The sequence below is a fragment of the Muscardinus avellanarius genome (assembly GCF_963383645.1).
Source record: "Muscardinus avellanarius genome assembly, chromosome: 3".
NCBI classification, from domain to species: Eukaryota; Metazoa; Chordata; class Mammalia; order Rodentia; family Gliridae; genus Muscardinus; species Muscardinus avellanarius.
In genome coordinates this window covers 130,575,072-130,593,406 of record NC_137788.1, presented here as the reverse complement: position 1 = coordinate 130,593,406, position 18,335 = coordinate 130,575,072, and the positions used below count along the sequence as shown (strand labels likewise).

The 18,335-nt window shown below is 54.3% G+C and overlaps 1 protein-coding gene across 2 annotated transcripts; it reads left to right on the top strand.

Annotated features, from left to right (window-relative positions):
* Window positions 1-2,907: 2,907 nt before the first annotated feature.
* On the top strand, window positions 2,908-16,235 carry RASL12 (RAS like family 12; the record flags this gene model as incomplete). Of its 2 annotated transcripts, XM_080693125.1 has the most annotated exons (5): window positions 2,908-3,010; window positions 5,747-5,803; window positions 13,324-13,397; window positions 14,035-14,225; window positions 15,860-16,235. In XM_080693125.1, the coding sequence occupies 5 exons, from the start codon at window positions 2,908-2,910 to the stop codon at window positions 16,233-16,235; spliced, it is 801 nt and encodes a 266-aa protein (XP_080549251.1). The 2 variants fall into 2 exon arrangements, with proteins under 2 accessions (XP_080549251.1, XP_080549252.1); XM_080693126.1 differs by lacking the exon at window positions 5,747-5,803.
* Window positions 16,236-18,335: the final 2,100 nt, after the last annotated feature.

Sequence of the window (18,335 nt, the reverse complement as noted above, 5' to 3'; positions counted from 1 at the left end):
GTCTGTGGCCACCTGGGACCCCGCATGGAGGAAGCCTCATGCTAAGCTTACATGCTTAGACCTGCCCTGCCCCACCGAGCCACTCCACACACATCTCTAGAACACCCGCTTCTGCCCACTGCCGGGCTCAGTGCACAGCCTCTGCATTTTGGGTGCCCCGGGTCCTCTCCAAGAGCCTTGATGGGGGTGGGATAAGGAGAGTTGAGCTGCCCGCCCTAACAGAATGACCTCTCTCCTGGGGGGATGCGTCCAGCCACTCCCTGACCTCTTGGTAGGTGGGTGCAGGTGGCGTGGAGATCACTCTCAGTGGCTTTGGGGGGGGCCATGGACCCAGCTCTGGGTAGGACATTTTCCTGCCATTTCCTCGAATCCTTAATTTTTCCCCTATTTTAAGGATGAGGACCTGAGACTGGAGGCAAAGCAGCTTATTCCAGGATCTGGTCCCTGAGGCCTCTCCAGTCCAGGGTGGGCACTTCGGGTGCTGGGCCAGCCATCCAGGCGAGGAGACTGAGGGTGGAGTGGGGGCTGGTGGCAGCAGTGGGGCAGTGTCAAGCCTCAGACTTTTGGCAGGGGCAGAGTTTGAGCACTCAGTCATCTAGGCAGAGGGCCTCAAGGACCAGCTAGCAAGCAGCTGAAATGCTCTCAGAACTAGAAGGGAATTAAAGGTCATCCCATCCCGTCATGCAAGTCATGGTGGTGTCTCCTCTACAACACCTCCCCGAAATGGTCACCCTCTTGGTTGCTGCCAGTATGGGTGTGCGCTTCATCCAAGGACAGCCCCAGATGGTTAGAATTCACCGTCACGCTGAGCCGGCGTCGGCCTGCTTGCAGCTCACATCTCCTGGCCCTTCTACGTTTTGTTTTGTTTGATACTGAGGAATTGAACCCAGGGCCATTCTGCCTCTGAGCTCCACTCCCAGCCTTATTTTATTTTTATTTGGAAACAGAGTCTTGCTGTGTTGCTGAGGCTTGTCTCAAACCTGCGATCCTCTTGTCTCTGCCTTCCAAATCCTGGGATTACAGGTGTGTGCTGGTTTGAATTTAATTTAATATTATTTTATGTGTGTAGTACTGAGGATTGAACCCAGTAGAGTTCTACTCTGAGCCATATCCCAGCTCAGCTCTTTTTGTGTGTGTGTCTTTGTGTGTGTGTGTGTGTGTGTGTGTGTGTGTGTGTGTGTGTGTGTGTGGCATTGGGAATTGAACCCAGGGAGCATTCTACCTCCAAGCTATACCCCTAGCCCAATTTTTTTAGTCTTTATTTTGAAATAGGGTCTTACTAAGTTGTAGAGGGTCTCACTAAGTAGCTGAGGCTGGCCACAAACCCAGATTCTCCTGTCTCAGCCTCCCAAGTACTGAGATTACAAGTGTGCACCACCACGTCCAGCTCTGAATTTTAAAGATGAGGAAACTGAGACCAGAAAGACATCAGACAATTCCCCTAGCACCACACAAGCGGGGAAGGAGCAGAGTCGATGTGCAAGGCCCTGGCTGTCTACAGCTCACCTCCCTGCTGGCAGTACTCCAGGAAGATTGGTTCAAGCCCACAGACACCATCTGGGCCCAGTCTGTCCTCACGGGGCTGCTGCCAGACTGAGCCATGCGCTGGCTCCTACTTGCCCAACTCAAGTGTACATGCAAAGGGGGACCCTTGGCCACTAGCTGTGGGGACCATTCTGGCCCAAGGATATAATCTAAACAAATTCCTCCTTGTACCTTGGAGTCTCAATAACACAGCTGGTTTACTGTTGTCTCCCCAAAACAGTTAGGCTGAGCCAATATTCATGTTCTGTCGGGGGGTGGGGGGGATGATTTTCCTTCTTGGTTCAAGAGAACTATTCCCATCTTGCTCTGGCCCTGGCCCCTCAGCCTGCTGACTTGAGTTTCCCTGGTTTCTTCTGTGGGTAGGTGGGTAGATTGAGCATGGAGGGGGACCGGGGTGTAGCAAGGCTCCCCTGCCCTTCCCCACTTAGCCTGGGGTGTATTTCAGAAGACAGGCCCCGCAGGTTCTAGAATGTCCTCAGGTCTGAGGCCCAGGGCGGATTCTGTCAATCTCTCTTAAGCCAGAGTCACATCATGGAACTTTATTTTCTCTTGTTTTAGTATTTAACACTGGGGACCCTGAAGCCCAAAGAAATGAGCTGACTTGCCCAAGGTCACCCAAGAGAAGCAGTTGCCCAGAGTCTAAGCTTCTGTGCTCTGGACGTGGTCCATTCTGCCTGTCTCCAGCATGACCAGAGCTGCCTCTAGATCCCAGGGGGGCTGGCCAGGTGACCCCTGCCAGGCTCACCACCAATTTCAGAACTGCTGCACGCAAGAGGGGGTGCCAGGTTTTAGAACAAATACCCCATTGACACAACAGACCGCTAACACATGCAACGCATTAGCTCCCGACAGGGAGAAACGGGGATCCGGGATGGATTGGGTTTCTGGAAGCTGAACCCGTCCTGGCCCCGTAGTCTTGGCTGGGGGTTCTCAGCCCTGCTCCCCGAGCCCGGGTTTCTGCAGGGCAGGACAGGGCAGGGCAGGGCTGGAGGCCGAGCTGTCAGCGACCTAAAGAAAGGGCCCGAGCTGGAGCTGGGAGGCTTCCTGGAGGAGGAGGCGGGGCCGGCTGCTCGAACAAAGGAAGGGGTGGGTTTCCTCACTGGTGGGAGGACAGCGGAGAGTCGGCCGGGGCGGGCAGCACCCTCCCCCGCGCCCTCCCAGCCCGGGACCCTCCTCGGGCCCTTCGCGGCGGGTCGGGGGCGCGGGGGCCTCGAGGCGGGGCGCGGGATGCGCGGCCCTTAAAAGGCGCGGGCGGCGGCGGCCCCTCCCCCGGCCGGCCGGGCGCCCCCGGGACAGCGGCGGCCGCTCCCAGCCCACGACGGCCGGGCGGCCGGCGGGACACGTGTGCGCCGCGGCGCGGCCATGGCCTCGGTGTTCGGCAAGCCCCGCGCGGGCGGCGGGCCGCAGGGCGCGCCCCCCGAGGTCCACCTGGCCATCCTGGGCCGCCGCGGGGCCGGCAAGTCCGGTGAGTGCGCGGGCCGAGGCGGAGGGGCAGCCCCGCCCGGGGGTGGCCGGAGACCCGCGCGTTTTCTTTGCCTCGGTTTCTCTGCTGCTGGCCCTCTTTCTCCGCCTTTGCCTTCGGGCTGCACTCTCGCATCGCCCCCATCTGCTCCTAGCCCGCCTCTCCAGCCTGTGGTCCCCACCCTGCACGGTCCTCCCCGGTTCCCAGCCCCATCTCCTCTGCCGGGGGCCAGCAGCCAGGCTGGTGCCACGCCAGAGGGACCCGGTGGGCACCCATCTCCAGCCCGCGGGCCCTCTTTCTGTGTGTAGGGGCCGGGTGTGGGGATTGAACCTGGGCGCGCTCTACCACTGAGCAACACCCCAGCCTCCCCCCCCACCCCCCCGTTTTTGGTACTAGGGTTGAACCCAGGGGCTTTCCCAGCTACACCCCCAGTGTTCTTTTTTCGTTTTTATTCTGAAACAAGGTCTCCCTAAATTGCTGAGACTGGCCTTGAATCTGTGATCCTCTCATCTCAGCCTCCCAAGTACTGAGATTACAGGCTTGCGCCTCCAGACCCTGCTCCGAGGACACTCTTTGAACTTATTCCCAGACTTAGGTTGTCCACCCCCTCACTGCCTCATGGAAGTAGAAGTTGTGGCTATGGAGACTTCTCTGGGAAGGGCCACTCCCCACCCCAGCTCCTTGAGATTCTGAGACATACTGCACATACTTAGCAACTGTATTAAGCCAGACCCCTCCGGACTTTCTGCAGACGCAACTGGATTGTGGTCCCCGCGCCTGGGTTGCATTGATAAGCCGCGACCTTGGGCTTCCACTGGGATGATTTCTGTCAAGAGGGAACTCTGCCTTTACCACTCCTGGCCGCTGTCCCCTTACGCAGAGACCCCAGAAAGGATGTGCCCTTCCTCCTGCCACTTACAGCCCTAGGCAGCTGAGAAGGGGGTGGCAGGGGGCTGCTTCAGGGGCTGTTCCTCCGGCCACAGGCATGAGTGAGTGGCCGGCACAGGCTCAGCTAGCTGGGGCTCTCTTCCCCAGAGCCTCCTTTGAAAGCCACCCGGAGCCTCTATGATTCTGAAGCCAGCCTCCCTGGCTCAGAGAGTGGACTCAGAATCTGATTTTCCTACATAAAAGATTTGTCCTTAGATGGCTGCAGTGGTGCACACCTTTAATCCCGGTATTTGGGAGGCTAAGACAGAAAGCTAGCAGGTTTGAGGCCAGTTTCTCAACAACTTAGTGAGTTGTTTCCAAACTTTTTACTGCTTCCAAAAAAAGTAAAAAGAGCTGACGGTATAGTACAGTTAGCGAGTGACTACAGAAATGAAGGAATGTAAGCCGGGCGTGGTGGCGCACGCTTGTAATCCTAGCATTTGGGAGGCTGAGACCGGAGGATCGCGGTTCTTCGACAGCCTCAGCTACTAAGTGAGGCCCTCTGCAACTCAGTGAGACTCGGTTTCAAATTAAAAAAAAAAAAAAAATAGGGCAGAGGGTGTATCTTGGAGGTCTAATGCCTCTGGGTTCCATCCCCAGACCCGCAAAAAAAAAAAAAAAAAAAAAAAAAAAAAAAAGAAATGAAGGAATTTAAGTTTTAACCCAGCTGTGGTGGTGCGCATTTATAATCCCAGTACTTGGGAGGCTGAGACGGGAGGATCACAGGTGTGCAGCCAGCCTCGGCAACTTAGGCCCTCCGCAACGCAGTGAGACCCTGTTTCCAAACAAAAAATAAAAAAGGGCTGGGAGTGTATCCCAGAGGTAGAATGCCCCTGGGTTCCATCCCTAGTACTACACACATACAAAAGAAAAATTTAAATATGTATTCCCTAGGTATTTGTTTGTAAACCGACACTATCAGGAATCCTAGGAAAGAATTTTAAGGATTTTCTTGACAAGATCAGATTACTTTTTAAGAGTCCAGTGTAATAGTTGGCCCACCCTTGTTTTCACATAGCTAAACTCTGAACAGAATCATCAATACATACCAGGGAGAGCATCAGTCTAGAGCGTTGCATTCTGCTAAGATACCAAAGGAGAGCCAGGCGTGGTGGTGCAAGCTTGTAATACCAGCATTCGGGAGGCTGAGACAGGAGGATTCACGTACGCAGACAGCCTCGGCTACTTAGCGAGGCCCTCTGCAACTCAGTGACACCCTGTTTCAAAATAAAGAATTAAAAATTGGGCTGGGGGCAAAACAAAAAATAATAATAACAACAACAAAAAAAAGGAGGGAGGTGTGGAGGCTCCAGAGAGCCGAAGGAGGCACCTCGCTGGCTCTTACTTGGAAGTCCCAGGGACTCAGGGCTTCCTGCCTCTCAGAGTGGCCTGCTGCTACTGTCTCTTTGTCTTGTAGCCAACACTGTATTAAATGCCCCATGCTTCAGAATCTGATTTGCCCAGGGTGGAGGACATATGTCTCATCAGGCTGACCCTAATGTAACCGGTTTCAGGGGTCCTGGTCCCTGGATTTGGGTTGGCGCGAACACCCCTTAGGCTAGTCTTTCCTTGTGTCTCTTACCATTAAAATCAATATCCGAGGGTGCACCTAGGGGGATGGGGCACCTCCTATTCCTGGTTCCTTCTGAGCCTCTCACGCCAACTCCTCAGCTCGCAGCCTGGTTCCCTGAGAGAGCTGAGCTTGGTGCCAGCCAGGGATCACCAACGTTAGACAAGGCCTTCAAATGGGGGCAGCCTCTGGAGGCTGGCAGCCAGCAGGGGGCTGAACCTACCTCCTTCTGTTTCTTGCAGCCCTGACTGTGAAGTTTCTGACCAAGAGGTTTATCAGCGAGTATGATCCCAACTTGGGTAAGAAATCCCTCCTGCCTGGGCCTCTAGCTCATGGGCCTGGCCTGGAGTACTCCCCCTGGGGGCCTTGACCTATACTGCACCCCAGGGGCAGAGGGAGGAGCCTCAAACACGATTCCATTCCTGGCGGGAAATGGTTTACAGTTCATCCTAAACAACTTGGGGGTTGGCCCAATTCAGAGACTTGAGACTGATTTGCCCTATAATATGAGGTTTAATTTTGTGTGTGTGTGTGTGTTTGTGTGTGGGTCTGGGGATGGAACCCAGAGGCATTTGACCTCTGAGCTACACCCCCTGCCCAATTTTTTACTTTTTATTTTGAAACAGGGTCTCACTGAGTTGCAGAGGGTCTCACTAAGCAGCTGAAGTTGTCTTCGAACCGTGATCCTCCAGTCTCAGCCTCCCAAATGCTGGGATTACAAGCGTGTGCCACCACACCCGGCTGAGTTTAAATGTTTAATAAGCTGGGCGTGGTGGCGCACGATTGTAATCCCAGTACTTTGGGAGGCTGAGACAAGAGGATACCGCAGGTTTGAAACCAGCCACAGTTATTTAGTGAGGTCCTCTGCAACTTAGTGAGACCCTTTTTCTTTTTCTTTTTCTTTTTTTTTTTTTTTAAGATTTAAAGAAGTTTATTAAAAGATAGAAATACAGAGGATAGGTACAGCTCCATACCAGACTGGCATGGAGGGTGATTCAAATGAATACACCCGTGAGACCCTTTTTCAAAATAAAGAATTAAAAATAGGGCTGGGGAGTGTGCCTTGGAGGTAAAATTCCTCTGGGTTCCATCTCCAGTACCGCAAAAAAATATTTTTTAATATTTAAAATTGAAATTTTTAATATTTAAAAAATGAAAATAGGCTGGGCATGGTGGTGCAGGCTTGTAATCCCTGCACTTGGGAAGCAGAGACAGGAGGATCGCGCAGGTTCGAAGCCAGCTGTGCTGGTTTAAGAGACCCTTTTTCCAAATAAAAATATAAAATAGGTCTGGGAGTATAGCCCGGAGGTAGAAGGGCTTCTAGGAACGCTAGTACCACCACACACACACAAAAAAAAAAAAAAAAAAAAAAAAAAAAGAAAAAGAAAATAGGCCGGGCGTGGTGGCGCACGCTTGTAATCCCCGCGCTTGGGAGGCTGAGACAGGAGGATTGCACAGGTTTGAAGCCACCTGCAGCTGGTTTAAGAGACCCTGTTTCCAAATAAAATATAAAATAGGTCTGGGAGTGTAGCCCAGAGGTAGAAGGGCTTCCAGGAACCCCAGTTCCACCAGAATAAAAAATAAAAATAAAAATAAAAATAAAGGATGAAAAATAAGGCTGGGGGTGTAGCTCAGAGGTAGAATGCCCTGGGTTCCATCCCCAGTACCACAAAAAGAAAAAGGAAAAGAAAAGAAAAAACTGAAGCATAGCAGGAATTCCACGTCCAAACAGATGTTCTTCAAGATGGTCACTGGGTGTTCTTTTCCAGAAAGCTGCATAAGACGTACGAGGGATCTGATGGTGCTGGATTCCGAACCAATGTGGGGGACCACATGAAAAAATGTCTTGTTTTACTTTTAGCTGACTCATGTTATATTGGAAAAGGGGATGTTCTGGTGCCTGTCAGAGCTGGGCTTTTAATATTGGCTCCACTACTTATTCACTGCGCAGTCTTGAGGCTGACATTTAAACTCTCTGGGCTACTGTTTCCTCAACTATAGAATGGATACAACAGTACCTATCTCAGAGAATTACTGTGAGGAGTCAAGAAATAGCACATGTAAAAGACCTAGCCTAGAATTTGATCCATAGTAGATTCTCATAGTAGATTCTCATTAAGCCAGCGCTGCTGGCTTGGAACCTCTGCGATCCTCCTGTCTCCGCCTCCCAAGCGCGGGGATTACAAGCGTGCACCACCATGCCCAGCTCATTATTTCTTAAAAGTATTTTTTAGCAGCAAAACCTTCCCCTAAAATAACCTCTTATTTCCAGACACGGTGGCACATGCCTTTAATCCCAGTACTTGGGAGGCTGAGACAGGAGGACCACAGTTTGAGCCCAGCCTCAGCAATTTACCAAGACCTTTAGCAATTTAGCAAGATCCTTTTGCAACATAAAGAAAACTGAAAAAGGGCTGGAGGTGTCGCTTAGAGGTAGAAGGCTCCCTAGGTTCTATCTCCAGTACCAAAAAACATTAAAAAAAAAAAATAGCCTCTTTTAGGGGACCCTAATACCGAAGAGAAATAAAAGCTGAATTTTATTAGTATCAGTATGACTTAAATCTCACATTTAGAATGATTCTATTGTATTTGTCCCCTGAAGCAGAGTATCTGAATGACCAGAGGCTTTTGAAAATGGATGTTGGATTATTTCCTCGTTTATAAAAGTTAAAGAAAGCATCAGTGGGACCTCCAAGGGCCGCCAAGGACCCAGACTCTGTGACACGGGTTGGAAACCCCTACAGTGCCGCAGGCACTAGGAAGGAGCCCCCAGCCCATTGGCCCCCATCAGCCCCTCGGGGCACTGGGACCCCAGAATTGAGTCCCAGTGCTAGAGCAGGAGGACTTGCAGGCTACTCAATTCTGTGCTTTTAATTATTTTTCCTGAAATAAAAAAAATCCCCTCTTCAACAGAACCCTAGGGTGTCAGAGAATGTGGAGGGGTTCCTCTGGTTAAGTTAGGGGTGTAGGGTAAGTGAGAAAATGACAGTCCCGAGGGGTCCCTAAGAGCTCTGGATCACCTGTGCCTGGGCACAACTCTTTGATGCTCCAGGGGAGAGAAGAGCCGAGGCCTCTGGTCAAGTCACATGGAGTCTGAGGGCACCCCTTCGTCCTTAGAGCAGGACACAGGGCGCAGGGGCGTGCCGGAAGGGCAGGCGCTGGGAGGGGCCGAGGGCGGAAGGAGCTAGAACGGGCGAGGTGGGAGATGGGGAGGAAAGACCACGAGCAGGTGGTGTCTGGGGAGGGACAGGGGGATTCCCAAGGACAGCGCCTCAGGAGACCTTCCACCTAGTACAAATACTGCATGGCTCACGCCTATCCAGAAAATTAGTCCCTGTGACGCAGGCGTGGTGGCGCACGCTTGTAATCCAGGTACTTGGGAGGCTGAGACAGGAGGACCACAGGTTCAAAGCCAGCCTCAACAACTTAGTGAGGACCTGCAACTTAGTGAGACCCTGTTTCAAAATAAAGAAGAAAGCCAGGCATGGTGGCGCACGCTTGTAATCCCAGCATTCGGGCGGGAGTCTGAGACCCGAGGATCGTGGTTCGTGGACAGCCTCAGCTCCTTAGTGAGGCCCTCTATAACTCAGTGAGATCCGGTTTCATAATAAAGAATAAAAAATAGGGCAGGAGGTGTAGCTCGGAGGTTGAATGCCCCTGGGTTCCATTCCCAGACCCAGGAAAGAAAGAAAGAAAGAAAGGGAGGGAGGGAGGGAGGGAGGAAGGAAGGAAGGAAGGAAGGAAGGAAGGGCTGGGGGTGTAGCTCAGAGGTAGAATGCCCTGGGTTCAATCTCTAGCACTGCAAAAAAAGAAGGAGGAGGAGAAGGAGGAAGAAAGAAGGAGGAGAAAGAGAAGAAGGAGAAGAATAGGAGGAAGAGGAGTCCTTGTGTAGCTGAAGTTCAAACTTAAAAGGATTTTCTGGCATCCCATTTCCGGTGTCTCTTCCTCCCTGCCCCGCAGTCCCTGCCCCTCACACGGGGTCTCACTGCATGAGCCCAGGACGGTGCTGATTTGAGCTTCCTGACTAATTACAGTGTTGAGACCTGCCGGTGGAATGTGTGCTCAGGGGTGGGGGACAGCAGCCCGCAGTGGGTCACCTCGGCCTTTGGTCTCTCACTTCACTGAGGGCCCAAAGTGAGACACCCTGAGGTGCCAAGGCCCCCTCAGAGCTCTGTCCCAGCACCAGGACAGCCCGAACATTCCCGCTGCGGTCCCAGTGCTGAGTCCAGCGGCAGCCTGGATGGTGAAACCAGAGCTTTCCTTCTGTGGAGATGTACAAGGGCACAGTGAGCCTCAGGAAGATGTTGGAGAGGTGCCACCACACCCAGCTGGCAGAGCAATTCTTTAGCCTTATCCATGGTCTCTCAAGAGCTCCAGTGTATTCGGGGGCCTCCTGAGGGTGGGGACTTGGTCCCAGTTGCAGCTTGTAACACATTACTAGGCATCATATAACATTTTTCACTGCGGGGCTGAATTTTAGTTTTAGGATTACCCTTCAAAGAAGAGATCCTAGTAATATCATCCCAATTTTATCAATGGAGAAACTGAGGCAGAGAAGGCTCAGTGATTTGCCTAAGGCCAAGGAGACCCTTATAAGGGTCTCCACTGAGGGCAGGCCTAAGCTATAAGGGGCCAGAGTCAGAGGTCTGTACGGCGCTGGGCCCTCCGAGCCTCAGCTTCCCATCTGGAAGATGGGCCTAATTGCCTGGGCTGGGCCTGTGTCTGAGCTGTGCTTCATTAGGGGCTGTGATGGTTATTGCTGTTGGGAGCTGAAGATTCGGTGCCCGTGGAGGGACTTTGCGGGGCAAGGCTCTCCTAGGGAATGTTCTCTTCTCATGCAAGAGCTGAGGACATCTCACCTGGAGGACAGTGGCAGCTTCTCTCTTCTCCTGTGTTTGTCTGGGTTCAGTCCCCAGTAACATATGCATGCACACACATGCGCACACACATACACACACCCAGAGTGCCCTGAGTCAGGGACACTGGACTTCACTGTGAATACAAGGAGCCTCCCTCTCCAGCCTCCGAGGCCAGTCATCCCCTGCTAGAAGAGAAGGCCGGGCAAGAGGACCCCCAAGGCCTCTTCCAGCACACCCATCCACGCTCCACGCCCCCAGCTGGACGGGGCGCTTATGGTCCTCCCTTGTATTCTGCTCAGGGCTGCAGGATCGGCTGCTCCACCGAGCAGCCAGGGAATGGACGGGTCCCAGTGGGGAGGCAGCCCAGCCTGCAACACCAAAGTTGAGTTCCTTCTACAGCGCTGTGTGGCCTTGGGCAGGTTCCCTCCTTCGCTGGGCCTCTCACATCATTTCTTTTTGGATACTGGGGGTGGAACCCAGGGTTTTTCTACCTCCGGGATACACTCCCAGACCCATTTTATACTTTATTTGGAAACAGGGTCTCACTAAATTGCTGAGAGCCTCACTCAGTCGCTGAGGCTGGCTTCGAACCCGCGCGGTCCTCCTGTCTCAGCCTCCCAAGCGCGGGGATTACAAGCGTGCGCCACCACGCCCGGCTGAGCATCATCTTTCTACAGTGGTGCTACGACAACCTCAAGAGGCTTTGGCTGTACGGGCGGCAGGAGACTAGGGTTGGGCAGACACGTCTCACCGGGCCGCAGGACGCCGCTCCTGTTAGAGGGGAGTGCCTAGGACAAACTTTGGCAGAAAACAAATCTGAACAAAATGAGGCATCTAGGGACAGCTCTTCTTGGGCCAAATATAGTTCGACATTTGGGACATATTTTCCATTAGGGTTTTTGGTCTTTGCAGAAGAGCAGCTATTTTTCCAAGTCCCCAAAACAGGCTGGGGACGAAGGGGGGTCTGATTCATGCCGATGCCGGCAGAGCTGGGGTGTAGCCAGGCCTGCTGGCTGCCAGCGGCCCTCAGAGAGCAGGGTTCCGCTGTACGGTCAGCCAGGCCTCGGGCGCCTTCCTCAGCGGCTGCCGGGAAGGCAGAGAGCATCCCGCTTCTGCTGGGGCATCTGCCATGCCCCGGGGGACACCAGGGAAGGGCGAGGACCTAAGCGCGTTCCCAGATGCCTGCTGGTGGTACAGGACAAGCTCTGGCCACTTGCCAGAACTAAGGTCTTAGGTTTGAGGTTGTAAGGACTGGGGGATAAAAAGTATCAGACTTGTGAAATCCAAATAAGGTCAGCATTTTCGTTCATAGCATAGTACCGATGTCAGTTTCCTGGGTTGGTACCATGCGTGGGTTATGTAAGGTCTTGACACGCGGAGTGGGCTGGGGGTGCACAGGAATTCCACCCTGTTGCTACTTAGCAACTTCTTTGTGAGTCTAAAAGTATTTCAAGCCAGGTATGGTGTCACACACCTGTAATCCCAGTACTTTGGAGACTGAGCTAGGAGGATCATAGGTTTGAGGCCAGTCTCCACCGGCAGTGCAGCCCCCTGTGACCCTGTTTCAAAAATAAAAAGGGCTGGCAGTGTTGTTTGGAGATAGAACGCCTGTAGGTTCAATCCTCAGTACCAAAAAACAAGTGAACAAATAAAAGTATTTCAAAAGAAAACAAAACCCAACCATTTGAGAGTGTGAGCCTGCCCTGTTAACTTTGGAGCTCCTCGGCCCCCACCGCCCTTTCCTGGCATTTATGGGAACTAAATGCACAGCCCTGGAGATAGAGTGTTCAATGTGCTAATGCAGAGGCCAGCACTTGGCACGGCGCCCGCAGGGTGAAGGCTTGGAAACCTGGCAGTGTTACCATGCGATTCCCGCTGTAGAGCGAGGAGGTAGCCCCCAAGAGCTGGCGTGCTTGACCCTATCACAGCTAAAGAGCAGGCAACAGGGGCTTCCACTCACATCTCCGACTTCAAACTCCTCTGCTAGCAGGCATGGTGGCGCACGCTGTGATCCCAGTCCTTGGGAGGCTGAGACAGGAGGATGGTGGTTCACGGCTAGCCTCCGCTACTTCGTGAGGCCCTTTGGAACTCAGTGAGATCCTGTTTCAAAATAGAGAATAAAAAATAGGGCTGGGGGTATAGCTTGGAAGTAGAATGCTCCTGGGTTCCATCCCCAGTACTGGGGGAAGGGGGGAAACCCTTCTTTGCTGCCATGTTAAGGAGTTAAACTTGCATAGAACTTCTTCTTTTTTTTTTTTTTTTTTTTTCACGGTACTGGGGATGGAAGATGGAACCCAGGGGTATTCTACCTTCCTGCTACATCCCCAGCCCTATTTTTATTCTTTATTTTGAAACAAGGTCTCACTGAGTTGTAAAGGGCCTAAGTAAGTAGCTGAAGTTGTCCATTAACTGCGATCCTCCTGTCTCAGCCTCCAAATGCTAGGGTTATAAGCGTGCACCACCACGCCTGGCTGCGTGGAACTTATAAATGAGGTGCCTGCCTCCTTCGGCCATGTTGTCTGCTTCTCTTTCCCTCCTCTCTTCTCCCTGGGGCAGGAGATTGTCCGTGGGGGCTTCCTACAGGCCGGGTACCATGAGCAGAGGGGCAGAGGATGGAGAAGCGTGGGGCTCTGGGAGGAAGCGGCTGGCAGCACAGCCCCTGAGCCTCGGCTGCTCACTGGGCCCCTGAGCCACGGCTGGGCCTGGCTGGCTTTGTCCCTGGGGTGTGTCATGGAGGGGCCTGTCGTGCTCTGAGCCCTGCAGGCGATGCAGCATGTCTCCGGTGGGAGGTCCTCCTGTGTCCTTGAGGATGAGAGTGGCCCTCACTCTGCTAGCCCATGGCCACTCCTGAGGATGCTCCAGGCTGTGCAGGGGCCCAGCCCAGGGGGCAGCTGGGACGGAGACCCTGGGCATTATGGAGGGGCCTGCCGCCTCTCACCTGTCTGACTGTCTGTTTGCAGAGGACACCTACAGCTCCGAGGAGACCGTGGACCACCAGCTCGTCCACCTGAGGGTCATGGACACTGCAGACCCGGTAACGCGAACCCCTCTAGCTGCGGAGAGCTGCGAGGCTGGCCACTTTCTGCGAGTCCTGGCTGCAGACGGGAACTTGATCCCTTTCGCCTCCAGTTTGTTCAGTGACCCTGAATGAGTCGCTGACTTCTCTGGGCCCAAATCCTTCCTTTGCCAAACCAGAAGGACAGGCTGGGGCCGGAGGAGCTGATGACAATGTGCTTCAGCGTGAGGTCCTGTGCTATGGGACTTTTTACTCATAAACAGGCTGATGTGCACCAGTTCACACGCATGCCCCTGATGAGAGCCTGAGTCCCTCCAGTTCATCTGCCCCATGTCCCCACCGCCCCTGCCAAGCCCAGGTGCCAGTTATTCTCAGAAGCCAAAGGGGCAGCAGGAGCCCGACCTGAAGCCAGTGGTGCCCAGAGATAGCAGGTCCCTGCAAGGGCCATGCCAGGGTCAAGGTCTCCAAGGCTCTGGCTGGGTGGTAGGAGGGAGGCTCTGAGACAATGTCTCCTTTCATGCCCATCCAAATCCACACTCAAGTGCCCTTTGAAAAGGGCTCTGCTGAGAAACAATATACAAAGCCCGCGGAGGGAGGGGCGGGCGGCGCGGCTCAGGTGGAGGCCTTCAGCCTGACCTGCTCCCCTTGGCCTCAGGACACCCCCAGGAACTGCGAGCGCTACCTGAACTGGGCCCACGCCTTCCTGGTGGTGTACAGCGTCGACAGCCGCCGGAGCTTCGAGGGCAGCTGCAGCTACCTGGAGCTGCTGGCCCTGCACGCCCGGGAGACGCAGCGCAGCCGGCCGGCCCTGCTGCTGGGTAACAAGCTGGACATGGCGCAGTACAGGTGAGCGCGCCCTCGCCCATCTCCAGGGATGGGTTGGCTGCTGAGAGAAGCGAGCCTGGAATTCAGGCGGAAGGGACCGTGGGCCTCGGTCTTCCCAGCAGCCTAGGTCAGGCAGGGAAGTGCATCTGGGCCACTCAGGGGTTAGAACCCAAAACTCAGGAAAGAAGCTGCTCCTCCCATCCTCCTGGGTCCCTGTGGTCTCTCTCAGCCTTGTCCTTTCTTGCTCGAGTCTGTGTGACCTTCTGGTCCCATCCCAGCAGCTGACCTGTCATTCCGTGCCCAGTTTCAATTCTGGGAGGAGGCTCTGATTGGCCGCTCGGGTTGGGTCAGGCATCTGTCCGGATCCAACCAGCTGTGTCTCACCTCGGTGCACCGAGGGCAGCTCTCAGAGAGTGTGGACTTGAGTCAGAGGCCACAGACCGGCCAGAAGGCGGAGGACCACAGAACACTCAGCCGTATTTTGCTTGGCTGGCACAGTGTTCCAGAAATCCTGGAACTGGAATGCTTCAGGGTGGGGCGGGCACCCTCAGCTCACCCAGGCCTTAGCCCTCTCTCCCTGGCTCCCCCCACCTCTCCACACATTCCAGTCAGCTGCTGGGCCTGAGGCGCCGAGGCAGGGGTCCCACACTTGACGAGGTTCCCCATCGGGCCCCCAGTTCTGGCGTTGCCCCATGTGGCCCACCTGGCACCCATCCCTCACTCCTGCGTCCCAGGCCCCAGAGTGTTAGCAAGGAGGGGATTTCCTGTTGGAACAGGGAAGAGGCTCATTGGGAGATAGGAGTTATGGTTTCCTGAGAGGAGACCACAGTGAGGGCTCTTCCAGGGCTGGCCAGCCCCCAGACCCAGACATATTACAAGGGAAGTGTGTGATGTTAGGACCACTGAAGGTGGTCTCTGAGGAATCTCAGAACCTGGAAGAGGAGTCAGAAGACAGAATTGTGGCCAGGCTTAATGCATACCCCTGTAATCCCAGCAGTTTGGGAGGCTGAGGCAGGAGGATTACAAATTTAAGACTAGCCTGGGCAACGTAGGCCCTGTCTCAAAATAAAAAACAAAAAGGGTTGGGGATACAGATTACCGTTGTGTTCAATTCCGAGTACAAAAAAAAAAAAAAATAGATTGTGAATAGATCAGTTTTCTTTTCTTTCTCTCCTCCCCTTTTCTTTGGGTACTAGTGAACCCAGGAGCATTCCGTCTCCAAGCTACACTCCCAGCCCTTTTTAGTTTTCATTTTGAGACAGGGACTTACTAGGTTGCCAAGAATCTTGCAAAGTTGCTGAGGCTGGTCTTGATCCTGTGATCCTCCTGTCTCAGTCACCCAAGTTCTGGGATTGCAGGTGTGCACCACCTCGCCCGGCTTCTTATGCTCACTTCTTAATTCTGGCTTTGGGGCATCACTGCCATTCACTGAGCACTGACTCCGTGAGAGGTACTATGCTAAGCACTCGACACAGATTGTGTTTATGAATCCTAAATCCCTGCGAGGCACATAGCATCCCACTTTCCTAACGAGAACACGAGGACTCAGGTGTGAAGATGAGCCAGGCACAGCCCCAGGTGGGGAGCTGGCGTGGGCCCCTCGCCCGACTCAGAGCGGCAGCCCCTGACCCCCTGCCTCGCCTGCTCCCTCACAGGCAGGTCACCAAGGCCGAGGGCGCCGCTCTGGCCGGCAGGTTCGGATGTCTGTTTTTCGAGGTCTCTGCCTGCCTGGACTTTGAGCACGTGCAGCGTGTCTTCCATGAGGCGGTGCGGGAGGCGCGCCGGGAGCTGGAGAAGTGGCCCCTGGCCCGGCCCCTGTTCATCTCCGAGGAGAGGGCCCTGCCCCACCAGCCCCCGCTCACCGCCCGGCATGGGCTGGCCAGCTGCACCTTCAACACTCTCTCCACCGTCAGCCTGAAGGAGATGCCCACCGTGGCCCAGGCCAAGCTGGTCACCGTGAAGTCATCCCGTGCCCAGAGCAAGCGCAAAGCGCCCACGCTGACCCTCCTGAAAGGCTTCAAGATCTTCTGAAGGCCTCTCTTCCGGAAGCCTGGGCTCAGCCACTGCGCAGGGCTGCAGGACAGGGCCAGAAGCTGCCAGCCTTTCCCTCTGAGGCGCCAATAGCCCTTGCCCTCTGGAGGACAGCTGACCCTGCCCCCAGCACCCGACAGTGTCCCTACATTTAGTTGAGCCCAAGGGACAGACAGGGATGATGCTCCTGTTCCATTCAGATCCTAGTTGTCATGGTAACCATTGCTTCCATGATACCGGTGGGAAAGCAGCCTCTGCCATAGCCCAGAGGCTTGGGGTCAGCTCAGGCAGGAAGGAACCAGTGTCCATCCCGCTGCCATGACGCCCGCCTGCCAGTTCTGGATGGACAGCTCCCTGTCCCTGTGAAGGCTGAGGACAGCATGCAGGAGAGCCAGCCCGGGCTGGCGCCACCTGGTGGAAGGAGCGGTAGGGCGGCTGCTCCCGGCCGGAGCCTGGCCCTCCTTCCATCTTCTGACTCACAGAAGACCCAGCCAACAAGCCCTGCAGCCTATCCCAGGAAAATCTAGTTAAGATAATCCTACAGGAAGACCTGGGACGGAGAAGTCCCAGGTAGGGGTATTTCCAGCAATTTGGCTCTTAAAGTGTATAACAGGGAGGGGGCCGTGTGCTGCTCAGTGTGGGGCCTCCAGCATTTTTTTAAGCCAGTATTCAGGGCCCTTTTGTTGCGCCCCTCCCCTTTGTTAAGGACTCTGTCCATAAGACCTCCACCACTTGCCTCCTCACGTTTAATGACCAAAGCTGCGGAAAAGAGTTGTTCTCTCTTGTGACCGTGCCCAGGGCCTCGGCGCTCCAGCTGCCAGGACCCGATGCCATCTGGCAGGCGCTCTTGAAATCGTATCCCTGTTTGTAGTGTGGCTTGGCAGGACCCAGGACCTTCAGCAATGGGTCTCAGTGATCAAAGGCCGCGTGTGTAGGATGGAACCACACGCATTTGGGGTTAATAAAGCAGACTTTTGCATAAATCACTCCGTATTGCCACTGAGCTTACACTACGGCACCCTGGCTCAGATCTGGGATCCCACTGTTAGCAAGAGAAGGCTCTCCGAGGCAGGGAGCAGTCATTTCCCATCACTGTTTACCATGAACCCTCAGCAGATAAGCAGGCCCAGCAGAGGGCTCTGGTGGGGAGAAGGGCCAGGAAGGGGATTCTGACCCCCAGAATCCTGCTCCCTCCCCTCAGTGAACAGTCCCAGGAGCTTGGATTGAAAACACCTCTGACACAGTCTTCAGCCACATTCTGTAGCCTGTAGACAGAGACACTGAGCCCAGAGGGAGCCCTTAACCACTCAAGACCCACAGGCCGCCAGGGACTCTGCACTCTTGCTCCAGTCCACTGGTGTGTGATGGACCACCACCTCTGAACAAACCACGACCCAGATGCCCACTTCCAGAAGCATTTAATAAAAGACTTTTTAAATAACAATGTTCATTTGATTACAGTTCATTCATTGTATCGTATCTGCTAATAAAAACATTAGGCTGCTCGGGGAAGAGTGTAAAACCTGAGCCGGCTCGGGCCACTGAGCTGAGCTCTGTCTCAAGCCCGTGCCCGGCGCGGATGGCGCCTGCTCTGAATCTCACTAGTTGTCGGTTTCCAGTGGGTCTGGAATGATGAGCGGGACGGCTTTGTCTTTTAACTCGGTTCCCACCTGGGCTAAGCTTGGCTTTTCCGAGAGCAGTGTCTCTGTCACGTTGTTTAGGCTGTTGCTGTCTTTGGTTCCGGACTTCTGCAAATATAGGACTTCAGGTGTTTCCTTCTCCTGTGGCTCCATCTTTCGATTTCTGGGAGGAGAGGAGACAGTATCCATCGGGGTCACTGAGTGGCTGGGCAGGCCTGTGTCTCCATTGGGTCGGAGGCTTGAGGGGGAGGGCTGCTAGGGGAGATGCGGCCATGGTTTGACGTTCCTCGATAGGGAAACAGCTTACGCTTGTGCGTATCATCTCCCTGAATCCTCTCGCGCCCGAGGGCCCAGCCTTTACTGCCCTTACAGATGAGCATAGTGGCTCACAGAGGCCAGAGAAGCTCATGCCTGAGTCACGCACCTAAGTCTCCCCACTCTTAAGTCGTGTGTGTGTGTG